General features: G+C 41.7%; 1 protein-coding gene across 1 annotated transcript; it reads right to left on the bottom strand.

Annotated features, from left to right (window-relative positions):
* Positions 1-5163: 5163 nt before the first annotated feature.
* MKNK1 (MAP kinase interacting serine/threonine kinase 1) lies at positions 5164-19865 on the bottom strand. Its single transcript, XM_010006541.1, has 11 exons — positions 19751-19865; positions 18790-18887; positions 17245-17324; positions 15795-15868; positions 13172-13276; positions 10856-10911; positions 10186-10281; positions 9053-9247; positions 8224-8388; positions 6743-6786; positions 5164-5392 (listed from the first exon to the last, which is right to left on the bottom strand). Exons 1-11 carry the CDS (start codon positions 19863-19865, stop codon positions 5164-5166), a joined length of 1257 nt encoding a protein of 418 aa, XP_010004843.1.
* Between the last annotated feature and the right edge of the window lie 242 nt (positions 19866-20107).

The raw sequence follows: 20107 nt of genomic DNA, 5'->3' as shown, positions 1-20107 counted from the left end.
AGATAATGTCATACAGAAACAAGCCAAATACTCACTTGTGACTTACCAAAAGGATTAATGGAGCTGTTTCTGCCCACCTCTCTCCAGCATCACTTGTCCCAGCCCAACACAACTTCTTGCTTTCATTCACCCTCCCACCACTAGAGGAGAAAAGCCAACTTGCTTCTTCCACCATTACCTGAAGCAACCAGATTGTTGGGATCACCAACAAAAGCCCTTGGTAAAGCTTGGTGACAAACAGGACCATCTGCACAGGTCTCCAGCAACAGCTATTTCTGTTCATAACAAAGGGACACTGCTGCTCTTGCACCCCCAAAGCTGGCAGGTAGTGCTCCCCAAAAGCAATGCTAATTTAAAATCCAAAACAGGAGAGGTACAGCACTCAGAACAGCCTCATGTACTAGTAAAACCATCTGCAATTAAGCCATGCAAAGCATTACTAATGGAAGGGAATATGGGGCTTGGTGACACCTCCCTTCAGACTAGCAACCAATTTTTTGCAATCAACACGAGGGAAATGCCTCCATTGCTTTCACAACTTTTTCTGTTTGTTTTCTTCCCAGAGAAGTCCATTTCTGTGCTTGGAACTTTTAAAGTGCACTGATCAAATCTGGCAGGGGTAACCAAACACACACATGGCATGGAAAACAGAAGGAAGGAGGGAATGGAAAGTACAAGCAAATATTTCTTCAGGATTGTCAGGCCTTTCAGTTACCATGGCAGTATGTTTCCATGGAAGCCAAATTTGAAGCCTGTTGCTGCCACAGGAGTGGCCCAAAGAAAATTATTAGTTTTGAAAATGAACCAAGCTGCTCTCTACCTTGAGAGCCAGCCCACCCACAGCCCTCAAAAAAAAACCAAAACACAGCACCTCTCCATCCCTGAAAAAGGATTCAATAAGCACAGGGAGAAGGAAGAGGCAGCAGAAGATACCACACAGTGAAAGACAGGAGCTTCCTTTCATGCAACCAACAATGCAGAAATCACCCTACTAAGCAGAAATCTGACTGTGCTTTATGAAATATTACACATAAAGGTCAGCAAAACCCTACAGAGCATCCTGTGCCACCAGCTCCTGAGGGGACAGAAGCAGGTACTTTGAGACTAGGGCTGTTTGCTACCATTGTGTGAATTAGCTCCCCTTAATGGTGCTGATGCCTGTCCCTTGGTGTGCTTGCCCACCTCCCAGGAAAAGCTTGAGAAGGGGAAGGAGACTTTTTCTGGAGGCCAGCTTAGTCAACATTAAAGATCAGCAAAGCTTTGAGGCTGTCCTTGCTAGTCAGAATTGGTTTTGAACTCTTGAAAGTCACCTTTTTCCTTAGCAACCCCACTTCCCCACCAAAGAAAGCCAGCTTCTGCAGGCCTTTGCATTTTTCAGAAGCCAGGGAGCCCACATCACCTTCCTGCTCTATTTTATCACCAATAACTGAAAAAGCATGCACAGAGATCCAGCTCTTTCCAAAAGAGGAGTAGTGGGATTCAGCAATGAGTTCAGCCTACAGGCTGCCTGAACATGGGACCTTCTGGTGGCAAGAGCAAACCCAACACTACTTCAAAAGGAGAGATCACCAAGTTTCTGGATTTGTGACTTGCACCTAGAAACAAGTGCCTCTTCCCCACTGACATGAAAAGACATCAAAAAGGACTAAGATATGCCTTCTGGGGATAAAACACCTCAAGGTAGCTCAACTCTCACTGAAAAATAAAGACCAGAGGGAAGGAGGTACCTTTGATAGCTGCTGGACCATCAGCTGAATCTGAAAACTAAGATCTGTTGTCACTGAAAGATGGCTCCAGTACCACCTCTACAAGGTCACCTGTGATCTCTGCTACCTCTCTTGCCCAGGAGGAAGAGGGAAGAAGAAGCACATGGTTTTAAAGCACAGTTCAAACAAATATTTGATCTGAATATGGCAGATTTCCTTCGAAAGGAAGGTGAGTTCAAGTAAAGGGTCTGCCAGCTGGTTTGGAATCCCTGCCCTGTTCCAACTGCACTGGAAAAGGAACTAAAACCCACAAACCATGTTTGTCTGAGGACTAATTGATTACACCAGGCATGACCCCCACAGGGGAGGGCTGCATCACACCTTGCTGGAGAAACTGCTTTCCCCGCCCAAACTCAGGTATAAACTCTTAGCCATAGATCTCTGAAAAAATCTTAAAAACTACTCTGCAAGAGGCAGTCAAAACCAGACTGCACTTGAGAGCAGAACAACTGGTTTAAATCAATGCCTCTTCCCTGTCTGGCATGTCTGCTCAGTTCCTTGCATCACCCAGTTTTGGCATCTACTGCTGCTTGCCTTCCTCTCTGCCAGAGAATCCTGCCTTGCAGAAGAAAAAGTGTCCAGATTTTAGGTCTTCAGTGAAAAACCCACCATCATAACTTCAAGTCCTGCCCAGATGAGTTTGCAAGTACATACCAGTGGGGAGCAAGGATGGTCCAACACAGGTCCCACGTGGAGGTGGCTGCTGGCAGCATCCACAAGGCAGCTGAGAGCACCACAAGAGCCAGATGGGCACTGAGCCACCAGCTAAAGAACTTGCCATAACCATCAAGCAAAATGTAACTATTTAGTGCAAGTCCTGCTAGGCGCTGCCAACATTTCACACACCAGTGCTTAAAATCCTTTGCACTGCACACATCCAACAGCTGAAGTGTTGTCCTCATGCAGAAGGCTTCAAGCTCAGAGGAGCACTTGCTCATCTAGACAGCAATTCCACTAGCAATGGCATGAATATTCCTCATCTAAGGTTTTCTCTGGACTTTCCACTCTCTCCTCCCAAGCCTCCATTCATAAAGGGAAAGCAAATCTGGCTAGAAAGTCAGCTTCTCTCTCACTGTGCAGAAGACACATACACTGGATTCCCTTTCTATACTGGGTTTAGGTGGGGTGGGGCAAGGAAAGGACTGACTATCCAGACCAATAATTCACCCAAGAACAAAGGACTGACTATCCAGACCAATAATTCACCCAAGAACACAGAACAGCAGCAGATGCACAGCAAAGTCTGCAAAGGACCACTCACCAATGCTTGAACAAACCCACCAGAGTCCCCTGTCTCTGGGCAAGCAGCACCCTCAGTGCTCCCCTTTCACACTTCCATGTTAATGCTGCTGCTTAGACTTCTGGAGTCCAAAAGGCTTCAGGGCTCCATCCAAGAGGAGTATTTTGCATCCTACCACCACTCCTGGCCAAGCTTCAGGGCTTTTGCTTCATACACAAATCAAAGGACAGAACATGAAATGTAAGAGTGCAGGTAAGCTTCTGAACTCACTGGCCCTTATTGATCTGATCTCTTCTGAATGTCAAAAGGATCACAGGATCCCTTCTCAGCCCTCTCTGTGCAGTCATAGCTTCATTTTACCACAAGAAAGCTGAGATTACAGGATAATCCAGAGATGAATAAAGCACTGCAGCCAGAGAAGAGGGAGGTATGCTTAGTCTTCAGAGATTTAAATTGTCTTAAATCCAATGTCACACTGAAGTAAGGAAGTACTTCTCTATTTTTCTAGCTCACCAAAAATCAGGATGAAAAAACCACAGCCACCAAATGCGTTCAATCCATAACTTAAACATTTTAATAAAAACAAAGCAAAATACAGTTAATCATCTGTCCACTGGCACAATGTATAAAAACCTTTAAATAACAACTTTAATATTAGTCACAAAATCCTGCATGTTGTATAAAAATAGCTGTTTGCACACTGCTAAAAGTTAATGTAAAATGGCTCTGAATAGGCCATGCAAAGACATTCAGCTTTGACTTTTGAATTTCCAAGAGCTTCTTGGATCTGCTACTGAATTCCATCTCATTCTGCTCAGGAGGGTTTTGTGCTGGAACTTCAGGGCCTCCTCCTCTCCCTCTCCACCCTGTACACAATGCCCTGGCAAAGGTTTTTCAGAAATGGCTGGCAAATTTAAGGTGCATCACATTGGGCATCTTAATGGCCCAATTTTCACAGCTCACGTTTCAGAAAGTGCTCAACATCTGTGTCCTTCTGCATGGACACCTCGCCTTGGTCATCTGACATCTTCAGCTTTTCAGCCTGTACCATTCCAAGCTACTCCTGACCCTTGGTGCCCCACAGTACTAAAAACTGGAAGCAAAAATCAAGACACCTAGCCTGAGATGACAGCAGGAGGCAGAATGCAACAGCTGCAGCACCATTTCTGCACAGATGTACCTCTGCATTTGATAACCAGAGGTTATCCACACTCCAAAATTCACTGAAGCCTCTCCGTTCACGTTAAGAACTCCAGGTAACACACACAAAAGGACTTGGAAAAATATGAGCTTACAGAAAGGAAGGTATAAGTGAGAATAGCACTAACACACAGTAACCCCAGATACTAAATACAAACTATTATACAAACAGTTTGTTTGTGTGGTTATCAGACTTAAGAATGTAACTGTCAGAGAAGAGGACATATCAGAAACAAAACCACCACAAGAAACAAACAAAAAAGACTACATAGAGTACGTATTAGTTAAGAACAGAAGTGTCAGATAAAGAAATAACCACATCCCCAAGCTTCCATTCCACACACTGACACAGACTATCAACAGTATAAAAAACACTATCCTCTTCATCTCTACAAGCCTGAGCAATCCTTGCACCTTCACAGTACCATCCTCATACAATTTAAGCCCAGTAGAGGCAATGGAGACAGAGACCCATCCAGTCATCATCTTTGTTTCCTGCGTCTACAGAAAGAGAGAAGGGCACTGCTGGCTGAAAACAGTCCCTGCTGCTGACACCAGCAGCAACAGCCTCTTGCAAGATGTGCCATCAAGGTGAGCAGCCACAGGCAGGGAGAGATGCAATGCTCTCCTGGGCAAAGCCAGAAAGTGTTTCTTTTCTGAAGCCTTAAGTTTTCATTTTAAAGCATGTTTTTTTAAGAACGTAAGGAAAGCTTCATGATTGATCTCCTCAGCTAACACAGCAGCAAACCCATCTTCTACAACTTAAAAAGATCAGCTAAATCATCTTAATGCACCAAATCTGACGGGCAAAAAAACATTCCCATAAAAAGCTGTCCCCTTCAAGTTACAAGTCACATCACAAAAGCAAGCTTCTAATCCAAGTGTCTGAAGCAGAGAAGTTTTTATCAGTGCTGAAAATCCAAAGAAGATCTTGCTGATCCATAGCAGGAAAGAAGTTTAAAAGGCTTCATGGGGAACTGGTGGAAAGTCAGTGGTTTTGGTGGCATGTGTCATCGCCCTGCGCTTGGCGAGGCGGGACTTGGAGGGAGGAGAAAGCTTCATGGAGCACACGGCGTGGGCAACGTCCTCCTGCTCTGTGCTGAGCTCGTTCTCGTGCTGAGACAACTGGCGGTTGAGGGCTATGGCTTCAGCAGCAAAAAGTGTCAGGTCTTTTGTGCTACTGTTCCTTTCAAGGGAAAGGAGAAAGCAGTTACAACACATGCCAGAAGAGTCACTTCACCCCGTTACCCTCACAGCAGAACACTGACTTCCAGGGGGTTTTACTTCTCCTAGCCAAACATTGACACAGCAGGCAAAACGTGGACCTGGTGGAACGTGTCTGGAGCAGGGCCACAAAAATGACCTGAGGGCTGGGGCACTGCTCTTATGAAGACAGGCTGAGGGAGTCGGGGTTGTTCAGCCTGAAGAGAAGGCTCTGGGGGGACCTCATAACTGCTTTCTAGTACCTGAAGGGGCTACAGAAAAGTTGGGGAGGGGCTTTTTACAAAGGCTTGCAGTGGGAGGACAAGGGGTGATGGTTTTCAACTACATTAGGAGAGATTTAGGTTAGAGATCAGGAGGAAGTTCGTTAATTTGAGGGTAGTGAGACACTGTAACAGGCTGCTCAGAGAAGCTGTGGAAGCCTCATCTCTGGAAGCATTCAAGGCCAGGCTGGATGGGGCAACCTGATCTAGTGGGAGGTATCCCTGCCCCTGCAGGGGAGTTGGAACTAGATGATCTTTAAGGTCTTTTCCAACTCTAACCACTCTAGGATTCTATGAAAATGACTCATTAATACCTGTACCTGTCCCTAGAGCAAGAGCCAGCAATGCAGAACAAAACCAGCCGGGGATTTTTCAAACAGTCACAGTTCTGGTATTCGTTCTGCAAAGGACTCCACAGGAAGCCACCTGAGATTCTTAATTTCTACATGATAAAAAAGGATGGGCCTATGAGGCAATACTGTTGGCTTCAGACAACTGCAATTCCACTATAACTGCTCACCTGGCTTCAAGAAATGCATTTCTGAAGGGAAGGACCCCTCAGAATTGCCAGTGGCAAGCATGGAAATAGTAACAGACGTGTGACTCAGGCTCTCTGGCATATAGAAGCTGCCATCAAATCACTTTAAAGGAGGCTTGCCCTGCTCACAGCTAAACTGATAATGTAATTACCACCAACTGCAGTGGAGGTCAGATCTGAGTCTGTGTGCATGATGATTATTCACCCATCAGAATGTAGCCTCTTTGGGTAACACGCGCCTTTATGCCTCCTGGGCAGCAAAATGTCAAAGCCATCATTATTTCCTCTCTAAGATTAGCACTGCACTGCAGGAATCCTCTCTGATACCTCTTCCACAAACAAGCAAGATTAGATCATAAAGAAAGCTTTAAGTTTTCTGATGTTCTTAACAGAACTAGCTCTGTGCATTTATGAAGTTCCACTGTCAACCCCCTGATTTGTGACCTCTCTCTCCCCAATGTTTTAGTAATGACTTTTGACCAAGATTACAGACCTCTAAAAATAAATAAATTACCTCTGAAGAACTTGAGGAGTGGGTAATCCCCTTTCAGGAGCCTGCTAGAAAAAGCAGTTAAGAAAAGTTAGTTATGTATTAGCAGTTGGGAACCAAGCTTTCCCAAGAGAGAGTGATAAACAGGAGACACCCCCAAATCTTTAGAACTAACGGATATTGCATATAAAGTAACTCACTGTGGGTTTATAAATCACTTTTGGTTTACACATTGTGTTTCATGATCTGTCTCCCCTCACAAGAGGGTACCACAGTTTATAGGTATAAGACTAAAGCTCTGGAAGCTCTCAAGAGGGTCTCTCTCTTCTAGGAATTAAAGCAAAAGAGGACATCACTGTTCTTTTAAAACTGTATCTATCTACTGGGCAGGAGTGATTTGTCTGAGGGTAAGGAAGGATCTGACTGGCTAGATGAATGAGGTTCAACAAGACTCAGTGCCAGGTCCTGCAATTGGGTCACAACAACCCCATGCAACACTACAGGCCTAGGGAACAGTAGCTGGAAAGTTGCCCAGAGGAAAAGGACCTGGGGATGTTGATTGACAGCCAGCTGAACACAAGCCAGTGATGTGCCCAAGTGGCCAAGAAGGTGAACGGCATCTTGGCTTGTATCAGGAATAGTGTGGCCAGCAGGAGCAGAGAAGTGATCGTCCCCTGTACTCAGCACTAGTGAGGCTGTATCTCAAATGTTGTGTCCAGTTCTGGGCCCTCACTATAAGAAAGACACAGAGGTGCTGGAGTGTGTCCAGAGATGGGCAATGAAGCTGGTGATGGGCCTGGAGAACAGGTTTTATGAGGATCATCTAAGAGAACTGGGGTTGTTCAGTCTGGAGGAAGAGGTTGAGGCGAGACATTATCACTGTCTACAACTACCTGAAAGGAGGTTGTAGTGAGGTGGGGATTGGTCTCTTCTCCTAAGTAACAAACAATAGAACAAGAGGAAACTGCCTCAAGTTGTGCTAGGGAGGTTTAGATTGGGTATTAGGAAAAATGTTTTCACTGGAAGGGTTGTCAGAGGCTGGAACAGGCTGCCAAGGAAACTGGTGGAGTCACCATCCCTGGAGGTATTTAACAGATGTGCAGATGTGGTGCTTTGGGACGTGGTTTAGAGGTGGACTTGGCAGTGTTAGCTTAACAGTTGGACTCAATGACCTTAAAGGTCTTTTCCAACCGAAAAAAATCTCATGATTCTACCAGCATTCTGCATTACTGTATTAAAGAATAACAATAATTTGTGTACTGCAGTGCGTGGTATTCACAAGAAAGCCATTTAAAACGCATAAAGCAGTAATTTAATAGAACACTTAAGACTTGACAGCTTCATCCAAATATTCACCACCCCAGAAAGAATAAAGCCACTGTGTATTGTTTAATTAATCAAGAGCACTAAAACACACAGTTACTCTATTAAAACTTCAAAGAACAGCTTGTTTGTCACTTTGGAGGAAGAATAAAACTTGAAAAAATATAAAGGGGGATACATACTCCTTGAACCCAAGAATGTTGCAAAACTTGAGCAGCACTAAGTCGTTCTTTGGCATCACGAACCAGCAACTTTGAGATGAGATCTTTGGCCTCAGGGGATATATGTGACCAGTCTTTGTCAGGAAATTCATACTTGCCTTCCTGGATGCTCTCAAAAAGCTTGTTCTAGTAAAGGAAAATTCTGTTAATTTAAATAGCAACTGGAGTGCAATAAAAAGACTTCTCAGGTGGATTCTTCTCACTCAATCTTATTCACTTCATGTGGTGTGTGACAGCTGAAACCAAAACCATCCAGTCTCCTTATGGAGTCAATGGAGAGTGACAGGCAGCTCCACAGAGTGATTCAGCACACCCTAAGTGGACAATGATGCATTGTCTGCTGAAATCACCTTCCCCTGCCACCCTCTGCCACGGCAGCCAATGTACTCGGTTTTTAGAAAGACTAACATCAGAAATTTAGAAAGGCTAAACTCCTTGCATGGAGACTCTCCTGGGGCTCAACCTTAATCTGAGGAATTGTGGTGACTACCAAAAGCCAGATTAAGAATTATAGAATACAGAAGGAAGGTGGGGTGGGTGAGAAGATGAAGAGAAGCTCTGAGATCTCACATCAGGAGAAAGAAGCAGTTGCCAAACCTTACCTGACAAAGACTCATGACTCAACTTTTGTATTACCACCCTCACTTCTCAGGGACAGCTTATCCTCCCAAATAACTAACTGGGTTACAGACCCAGCTCTTTACTGCTGGCATTATGGAGTCTCACAGCCTAAGTTCAGGAGACAAACTACACTGTCCCACATATGCCCAGGACACATGCATTCATTCACCTGGCAAATTCTGCAGACTTCTCCTCTGTCCCAGCCACAGTCTGTGCCACAGTTACCCACAAAAGGGGGGTAACCACTGAGCATGATGTACAGAATCACTCCTAGGCTCCAAAGATCACACCGCTTATCGTAGAACGTGGCCTCCTCCGTGAAGACTTCAACCACTTCAGGTGCCATATATTCTGCAGACCCACACTAGAAAACCCAATAAAAGCAAGTTTTCAAAGGAAGGGTCAAATCAAAACAAGACTCAGGTTTATCATTCTCCTCTCTTTATAGTAGGTGGCTTAGTTTAAAAGCAGAAGCAAGCACCAGGGATTACTAAAGTTTACTGCTGGCTTTCACTGCAGGTCTCATTTTGTTAAGCCAAGTCACAGCTGCTGCCTCCCTCAAAGGTTAAATGGGATTGCCAAGAGCTTTGTGAGCATGCTGCACAGGAAAAAATTAACAGATTTCAGGTGTAAGGACCACAGAGACCTAACAGAAGACAAGAGTTCCTACCGTTCTTCAGCAGAATGATACACAGGTCCATACGAATCTGTGATCCTTTATATAGGGTCAAAATACTAATTTACATATTTCAGATTTTAAAATCTTATCTCCATTAGTCATTAGGCTTTTCAGAAAGGAAGGAAGTATATCATGGAGGTGGTTTCTATAAGACTTCTGCAAAACTGTCAGATTTTTCTCTCAGAGCAATGCCAAAAGCATAGCACTGTAGTTTTTCAAACTAATGTGGTACTATAGAGCCCCACACTGACTACAGAGCTTGCATTTCCCTTAGCTCGTGGGTCTCAGTTACAGAACCCAAATATGGAGAAAGTGAACACAAAACTGAGGTTCAAGCTCAGCCCATAAGCACACAAAAAACCTCCACAAAAAGCTTCCTTGTTTGATGGGGTAAGAGAAACAGGATCAACGTGTTACTTCCTGGCCAACAGGGGAATTAAAACAATGGGCTCCTGAACTTTGTGAACACTCCTGAACACATGTTCTATGAGTGGGAAACCAAGAAAAGTGGGACCCATCACTGGGTGTAGCTGCAGTAAGCCCTCTGGAAGCTCTTCTCTGGAGAGAAGAAAACCTGTTTTATGGTAGAAGAGGAAAAGCATGAAGCCACAGTAGCCTCTTACTGGTGTTGTTAACTCAGGAGTAGTTATTGGAGTACATGCACTGTTCAGCTTCACCCCACTGCCAAGATCAAAGTCACATATTTTCACTGGTGATACCTAAAAACAAGGACAAAACAATAAGAGGTCCAGAAGTGTGGGGCTAATGCAATATATATGAATACAGTGGCACATGGAAAACCACAGGACAAAGAGCTGTTCTAGCAGGAGGACTAGTGAAACAGTCTCCTACAGGTGTATTTGACTCCTTGCATTTGTCTCCTCTGTCCTACTTGCTCCCACATCCCCAGCATCTGAACCTACTACATTAATTTTTTATTTAGCTAGTTGCCAGCACATATTGGGGAAGTTTGGGAACTACCCACAACATGACCAGCTGGCCTGTAAATGCTGCTTGTCCATCTGGGTACTGCCTCGGAACAAAAGAGATGCTAAGCTGTAATTGCCATGCTCTCCCTGAGAACAGCTGGCTTTTTATCTCCTAGCCAGATGCTCACATCTTTACAGCTGACAAAAGAATTTAGTCTCTTTTCAGCTTCAGTTCAATTAGACCTAGCTGAAGATCATTAGTGGGTTCAAATGTCTTCAAGAAGACCAAGACAGAATGTGAAGGCTGTCTTTGGAAACCAAGTTAACAAATATACTTCAGAAGATTAAGAGACCAGAGCAGCACCTTTTCTGGAGACTCGCACAGGATGTTCTCAGGCTTCAGGTCCCTGTGAGCAATACCTAAACAAGAATACAAATGTTCATTAGAGTAGATGCTCTCCTGTTTTATTTTCCAATACCTCTGTCTATTACAAGGTGGCCTGAGAGTTATTCTAGGCCTGAGTTTGCTCCACAACCTGCCTTTAATGATACTGCAAATAACTGAATTTCAAAGTGTGTTTGTTACAAGTTACTGTTGCATCCTGCTGTGCCTTTATCTGTACATGAGAGTCAGTCAAGCAAGTAAGAACCTGCTAACACTGGAACTTTTTGGCTTAGCCCAAATTAATGATGTTAATTAAGACCAGCTTATTAAAATTCTTGACCTGGAGGAAAGTTTACTTGTGTATACACATATACTACAGTTTAGTAAAAAATGGTTTTATTTTTGTGCCTTCTACAGTAAGGTCCCTCTCTCCAGAGGAAACAATTGGTGGTTTGCTGAACTCCTACCAGCACAGACAATACCTGAAACAACCTGCCAAAAAAACCCACCGCAAACCCTGAGTTCCCAGGTGAAAATATCATCCCTTTAATGGAAAGGCATGTACTCATTCCAAAAGTAAACATTCAAGGGTTTGGTTGGAGATGCAGTAGGAAAGACTAAAGGAAAACAATCAAAGAGCTCCTACATCCATTCAGCTGCTATCAGAATAGGCAAACCCACCAGGGAAATGCAAAGTTATCTGCCTGTTGAATTCACATGCAAAGGTGGCTCTATGTTGTCAAAGCAGTTCTTCAAATGCCTCAACACAGTTTCTGGAAGTTCTCTGTTCAATATGATCAAACTTAATGGGAAGGCAGAAAGCAAGAACCAAAAATCAAACCAAATCAAATGAGCAGCTTGGCTGTAATTTAAACACACTTCAGCTTTGCTTAAAAAAAAATTACACTCCAAGCATACTTGATACTACTTCAGAGTATGAGAAAAAAACCCATCCCTAGGTAAGGGAATTTCTAATGTCTTTTCTTTGGCACACTCAGAAGACATGACTTCAAATAGAACATTCACAGCACAGCAACAATCTAAAGGAATCAGAGCTTTCATAATGGTGTAGTCCACATTGCTTATGCATGGAAGATGGAAAATGTGACAAGTGAAGATGGCCCAAGCTGAGATTTACCACAAGGCTTGCAAAATTCCCAACGTATGCTTGGCTTGCCGTGTGAAACCCAAAAGCACTTTTTTGTATTATATTTTGAATTCAAATGTCTGATTATATAACATTTTCTTTTGCAGCTGCACATAGCACTGAGAAAAGAAAACAACCACCTTGAAACACTCCTCCAGTGGATTATTAGCAATAAAGCACACATATCCCAAGTGGGTGTAAGGCAGTATTATCATCCAACTGAGTTTTAAACTACTCCTAGCAAAAGAATGAGTTGTCCTCTATTTTTTTTTTCAAAGCATCTAGTTTATGCACTTCAGCATTAAGCTATGCAATAAAACTGCTTTAATTTCCTGTTTACTTTAGTGTTCTGTGTGCTACTTACTAATTATTTTAATGTCACACAGAAGAACCATAAAGAGAACAATAAAAGGAAAGGGAATGTTGTAGCAGCTGATTCTGCAAGCCACAGCCCCACTCTCCCAATTCCCAGCAAATGACAAGCAAGAGAGTGGATTGCTGCTCTAAAGCCATTTTAATGAATCACTGCCCCTTTGAGCAGAGGGGAATTAAAGCTAAAATCTTTCTGTAGGTCTCTCTTATGGGTTGACCACAACACACACAGGTATTGTGAAATGTAACAAAAGTACTTCCAAGGAGAAAAAGCTGCAAGAAAGCATTTTAACAGAAAAGAACTCTCCACAAACAGAACTGCTTTGAAACCTGAGCAAGTCCTTAATGAAATGAGGAGACCAAAAGCTACTACAAAACAAAGAGGTCTTGTAATGAGCAGAAATTCTGGGTAAATGCAGAAAAACATCTCTATAGAACTGAAAAAGGAGGAAATAAAAAAAAATATTAGCTCTCTTTTAGCTAACCTTTCCATTGTGGCTTAGGTAAGAGGAACAAGCAAATGGATTCAGCTCTAATTTAATTCTCCCTGGATGCCAATTTCAATTCTCTTCTCCAAAAGGTTATACCATCTCAACACAGCTGATAACTTAAACTATCACATTATGAAAATAATATTCTAGAGGAAAACAGCATAAGTCATCTGGCATTGCTGTAAATAGAAATGCTAGCAAAGGCTGAAAACTAACAGATAAAATGTGCTCCACAACACAACTAGGAAACATCAACTAGGAAAGATGGAGACAGCCTTCTCTTACCTTTTGTATGAAGAAAATCCAGAGCAGAAGCAATATCTCTCACCACTTTGCTGGCTTCTCGTTCATTGAAGTGTTTCTGCTTTTGTATGTGGGCCAGGATTGAACCTGTCAGAGCAGCAGGAGAAAGGGAAACCCTCAGCATGAATGCAACATGGGCTGAGAAAGGGCTTTGTCACTACTGAAGGTTTATCCTTGGAGCCAGTGTCAGTCTGCTATTAAGGAAGAAGTAATTTAGAAAAGGTAACCCTCTGTCCTAGTCTGTTTGCATGGCAGAAACTGAAGTGTCACAATGCCATGTTTTGATATTAAAATAGCCCCCCAAAATAATTATGAACTAGCACCAAGTATCATGAATCTGTAATACCCTTTATCACATTTTAGAACAGCCTTTCACAGCAGACAATTCCATGGACAGGACAGAGGAATGGCTAAAAAGAAGAAGGTACAACTGAGCAACTTCAACACTTCAGCATGTTTAAGTATATATTAAGTATATATGCGTATGTAACTTCCCAACACTGCAGCCCTAAAGTTTAAGCACAGCATGAGAGGCAATCACTTTTTACTGCCCCAGCACGATCAGTCTGTTTTCCACACACTGTAAGCAGTAGGGACTTGCTAATAGTACTATATAAAACTCAAATATCAGCTAAGGATGTAGAGAGCACTTCAGCAAAACCCATCCTCCCACAGCCACAGGTGGCCATGCTTGAACTAACTCTCCACGTTTCTGTGCCATGTGACAATTGAAACCTTGCACTCAAAATCAAGGACACACCATCAAAATAACAAGCCATTCTACCTTTAAACACACATTCAAATTCTCATTGACATCAAAGTAAGGCTCATGCCCTGACAAGGCAAAATTTGCACAGGAACATGAAATCTGACCAAAAAACCTCTCAAATACAAACATAATGAGGACTGGTGGTTGCAGACAGAGATCCACTGATATCCCTTCAACAAAGCATAAAGGGAAGTGTGATTCTTGATCTTCTTTAAAGGAATTTCATCAATCTTCTCAAAAGATTAAAAATATATTTTAAAAAAACAATTAAATGCAGTCCACAGATATCCAAGTCCACTAAATAGCCTTACTACTGTCTTCCATTTTCAGGGACATTTATAAAAGCAATCAGGCAGAGAAATTCAAGAAGTAACTGCCATTTGTTATAAGGTCCCAATACAGTAAACATTCTGTATCTCAGGTGATTTAATACTCATTCTTCAGTTCTAGATGTGGAAGGAAACCTCCCATTCTCTATTGGGTAATTCCTATTATGCCATCAATGCTGTTGCCACTCTTTCTCAGCAAGGATTCAGAGAGCAAACAGGGAAAACAGTCAAAATGAAGAAAGATGGACTAAAACTATGTGCATATGCTTTAATATGATAAAAGACTCTTCAAATATGCACAGATATGCTGTGTCAAATGGGTGGAGGAGGGCTACCTTGGACCAGGTTAGCAGATTTCAAATGCAGAAGGTACTTTCTAGCTTGCTACAGATTTCTAAAGTGCACAGAGTTCAAAGGGTCTTTCTGGTATAGTTGTTCTTTACATATTTAGAAAGTAATAACAGCTCTTAAATGTTTCCATGTCTGTGGAAAAGACTCCAGACTTTGCAGGAAACAATATGACACCTGAAGTGCTCATTTCATTCAGCAGGTTTATTTCACATTACCCTTCTGAATAAAGCTGATGTTTCAAATTCTCAGATAAGAATTATATCAATATCAATGAAAATAGACTCTACAGACATTTTATTCAGCCCACGTACAGGAATCCCACAAACAGAAAGAATAGCAGGGCACTCCTGTCACAGTTGTTACCATCTCTTCAATATTCAGAGAATAAGAATGATATAGCACCTCCCAAAATGCATTTCAGAAGGAAAAAAAAAGGAAAACTGAAGAAAATATAATAAGCTGGATTTGAGTATAATAAGCTGGATTTTAATGCTTTCAATTATAAAATGCTGTCAGGTAAGGATTCTGCATATCATGGTGAACTGAACACAGCTAAAATGGGAGCAGAGCTCCTTCAGTTACCATAGCTACAGGAAGGCAAAGCTGAAAATGGAAAGCTCAAGTTTTGCCCCAACACTGCAGTCAATATTGGTCTTCCAGACTTCCAGTCACTAAAGTAAGGCTGGCACTGAAGATTAATGTTCTCATTCTTGCCAGCCACGCTGCTACAGGACCTGTAGCATGTCAGAAGCTGGTCTGATCCCTAATTCCCATTATTTCATTCTTCAAACCCACATACCTAACACTTCAAATGCTGAACTTTTCAAAGAGAAATCCAGCCTTAGCCCAAGTTGACCACTGAGAAAGCAGAGAGAGGGAAGAAGGTGCAGCATTATCCTCCTCTCAGCAGCCAGGTACACTTGACAAGCAGAGTCTTGCAGTCAAAGAGGGTTAACTAAAGGAAGAAAGTGGAGATGGGAAAACAGACAAATGCAGATTCATCCCAATCAAGCCCTATTCTAGCTAATTTGTCAGAGAAGCCTGTGCCTTAAAAAGAACAGTGTTAGAGGAAATCACAGTGAAACGATGCAGTAATTTTACAAGAAGGGAAACTGAAGTTTTTACTGAAGGAAAAAGAAGAGTTACTGCACGGTACCTCCTCGCAGCTTCTCAAAGACAAGGTAGTATCTTGTGTCATCTTCAAAAAATTCTATTAACTCCAAAATGTTCCTTTAAAAAAAAAAAAAAAGGAAAAAAAAAGAAGGGCAATAGGCAATAGAAGAAACAGGCAAAGTATAAACAGAACAATGAAGAGTTTCAGCACGGATAATGAAGAAGTGCCAGAAGTAACCAAAAATAAAAGTGCTAATTAAACAAGTTGCTTTGGTTGCCCATGGCACTAAAACCACAATTCCAGCTCTCACTGAAATTTAAGCAGGGGAAGCAAGCCAAACACTAAATTCAGACAGGAATTGTGAAAGAGTTCTGCTACTGCTCAACTGACAGGAAGATAACTGGTAATAGGTTGTATTTAATAATTTAGAACATTGCATTTGTGCTGAAGGCAAGAACAAAAATAATTAAATTGGCATTCTTTCTCTCTGGAAATCACAAAGCAGAACACACAGGCCTTGGAGGAGACAGGCATCTGTCAACATAACATTATATCCAGTGCACTGGTTACCATTTTTAGACTAACACATTCCTGTTTAGCTAGTGTACAGTTTTTGCAGCACAAACACCCCACAATATCTTCACAAGGTCAAACACTTAAGCCAGATTCTTCTATGCTTATAATACACACAAAATCTAAATTCTGCATACAGTCATGAGAGCTTGACTTTCTCATTAATTAGGTCCTGGATGACCATACACTCTTAACTAACCACAGGACAAAGATACAATTTGTTTCTCTGTAGCACAACTTAAGCCCATGAGTTTGGTGAACAAGTTTAGTTTTTAAGTGTTGTACTAAAAATTTGTTAAAAAAGGCTCAATATAAGATGCGCAACTGTAGTAGAGATAACAGCTGTTGTGTACATTCTAGATGAACAGAGGTATCCAATGAAGCAGCTTCAGAAATGGCTTAAGCTTATCATGGAGCATGTTGTCACTGGCTGTGTAGGCTTCCTCTTTTCAGTCAGGAGTAGCAGCTTTCAAGTTACTTCATTTTGTGGTTATCTGAAGCCAGCACATTTCCAAATGAAAACTAAATTAGCTTTTGGCTGATCCTGTGCAAAAGCAGGAAGGCTGATGCCAAGAGAAGGACAAACCACACATTAAGACAAGGAATAGCAGCTGGTATCAGGTCAGCTTTTGCTGATGGTGAAATCACAGGGGAGAGTGTGAGAAAGTTAATTCCTCATTCAGACAAAAGCTGTGCATCACTGAAGCACATTCAGGCTGTACTGACCGGGTTGCTAATCAAGTTATGTGACTTTGAATTTGTAAGTATTTCCCTACGTTTTACAGGTATGAGAAGGGGAAATTCTCAATTTCAACTGATTTGAAGGAGCTCCTGTCCTAGTCACACGTAACAGGCTTCAAAATCTGAAAATCTGTTTAAAGTACTTTAAATAAACAAACAAGCAAGATACTATACTTACTTGTTACCTTGACACTGGTACAGTGTTTCTACTTCACGAAAAACCCGACTCCGACTATGCCCAGCATTTTTTTCAATGATCTGTGGAAAGACACAGAGCTCCTATTTGAAAAATGACTGCAGGAATTCTGCGTGTGGCTCTGGAACTAAGTAACTGATCTAAAGTTTGGATCTCAGGCAGAGAGAAACACTCCATCTTTGGTTTTTTGCTTAATTGCTCCTCTGTCATTTATTTACAGCGTCAGCAGAGCTCTGGAAGGCATTCAAAGGACAAAAGAAATGAGGACAGGAAAGAGTAGAAAGGAAGTAAATCCACATTACAGTCACTGACCAGTTACCACAAGCTGCTTCTTGCATCATTTTAACTTTGCAATGTGCAGAAAAGAACATAATTTTCAGTTCTAACAAAAAAAAATATTTGAGTCACATCATACGATGAACAGTCAAAAAGAAGAGATTTGTCATTACAGGTATTTAGGTAAAAAATATTAAATTGATCACAGAATGAGAGTTTGGTTCATAGTGTTTACTTCAGGGAGACCAAAAATAGGACCTAACACATTAAAGAAAACACACATTCAATCTCAGAGCCCTTCTGTACTACCATCAGAAGTCACCTTTCTTTACACATTCCTCAGGCTGGAAGAGGGCAAGGACAAAGGCTTCCCACAGAGGCTCAGACTGAATCATTGCTACATGAACTGAAAGCTCCTGACATTACTGCAAATTCTACCACCCTCTGTATCCAGTATCAGTGTCTCTTTTTTACAGCCAGAGCTCTCTGGTACAGAACAGGCAAAGCTTCACCAGTACTACAGGGGAACTGGTATCTGATCACACCTAATTTATAGGGTAGCGGGTGGTTTATTCCAGACTTTCACCTTCAACAATTCAACAAAGCACACACAAAATTACAGCATCTATAGGACTAGATTTTAAAGGGACTTATAATTTTGTATGTTTTTCACAAAAGAATCAAGCATAAAGCTTTCCTATTACTATTTTTTCTGCTTGTAAATAAATGGGGGACTTGGGATAACGACAAATCTGTAAGTGGGCTTTAACACTTCATATATTGGTACTACAGAAGATTCAGCTCTATCAAAAAAAAAAAAAAAAGAGACAGCTTTACATGAACTAATGGCAATAACTGATGCTCACTAAACTCTGAGCAGTGTTCTCAAAAGCTGGTATTATTTGATAGGCCATGCTAGAAGAAGAGGCCAAGTCATTACCTATCAGAGATAAAAAGTGGTAGGACTACAATCAAATCAGGACACGAGAGGAAAGCCTGCCCTGAGATCTAACCACCACAGCCATTTGGTGTTTGTGAATTCTCGCTGTGGCTGATACACCAGTTCACTCCAGAGGCACAATACTTAAGATGACAAATAGCTCAAGAGTTACAAAGCAGGCTCATTTCAAGCACCAAAAATTTTCTCAAACCTTTTGCTATTACCCACTCTATTACAGGTTCTCACTGAGATACCAGGAGAGAGAAGACACGTTACAGACAGAGGTGACGCTGCCTGTTTTCTGTACTTACTTTTACTGCATATTCTTTCCCAGTCTGGAGGCTGACAGCACCCTGAACTTTGGCATATGCTCCCTCACCAAGAAGCTCAGCAGTCAGCTTGTACAAGTCTGCCAAAGAAATCCAGCAGAAAGGACAGATTAGGCAAAGCATTTCAGTGAATAACACCAAGACAAGCTATTTATCTGATAAGCATCTCTCATATGACAGCAACTGAAAAAATTCCCGTGGTAATGAAGACAGAAAATAGATTTATGCAGTATTATAGTAAATGTGCCAGCCTTAATTATGCCTCATTTTTCACCTCCCTTCCTTCAAGTCACAGGAAAATTTAAGCAGACTTCATTCTAGCATCAAAATTACAAATTTGTTTACACAAGAAACATTTTTTATCTCAGCAATACCTAAGATCTCATCTATCTTTGTGTAAAAGTCAGAACCATTTTTTCCAGGTGAAAAACATTCCCTTCCTTGACCAGAAATTGCCCACTGTACAAAATCTCCCTCTGCAAGTAGTGTTTTAAGTATAATTGAAATATGAATGTTTAATCCTAGAAGACTTGAGGATTAAACCTCAAGACTGCTTTTGTCTTAATTTGCTATGTACCTTAAAATGCTACTTGCCCACTAAGAAGTTTTATACTGGTCAGCTTTGTCACACTGAACTCTATTTTACCCCAGAGTGCTTCAAAGTATTTGTGCTCACATCTATTCAGTCAAAACATTTTTACATCAGCCATGCTCCTACAAAAAGCAAACAAACCAACAAACCCCAAACAGATTCTGAGTGGGACTCATTCAATTTCACCTCTAAGAGAAGAAAAAGAGACTGAAAACCATAACATGGGGGATAGAGAAAAACAGAAACTTTTACTTACAATGTTTGCCAAAAAGCAATATTTAGCTGAGAAAACTGAGAACAGCAGAGGGAAAACAAACCATTACAATTAGAAGCTTAGAAATTGTCACCAACCTTCAAACTTCCCAGGGACATGATCTGTGGCTCTGGTTCTCTTTTTCTTTTTCCTTTTCCCACTGTCTTCTATGGGGAGAGGCTGACTGCTGACCATCTCTGTGTGGCAGAACATAAAGGTGCCTGTTACTTAACTTTAGGAGAAAATTCAAATGCTCTTCTGATCCTGTGTTCTTAAGCTATCCAGAAGTTTGCTTGTCTTCATCACAGGCTGCCATCTCTCCTCCAAATAGAAGAAGAAACCTAGAAAAGATAGTTTGGGTGCTAATTAACAGCTCCGGAGATGTGGTAAATGTAAAAACAGAGGAAAATAACTATGCATCTCTCCTGAATCCTGCTCTCAACACACTAAGACAA

Source organism: Chaetura pelagica, unplaced genomic scaffold (assembly GCF_000747805.2).
Source record: "Chaetura pelagica isolate M959 unplaced genomic scaffold, ChaPel_1.0 scaffold69, whole genome shotgun sequence".
Taxonomy (NCBI): Eukaryota; Metazoa; Chordata; class Aves; order Apodiformes; family Apodidae; genus Chaetura; species Chaetura pelagica.
This window is presented reverse-complemented; position numbering and strand designations above follow the sequence as displayed.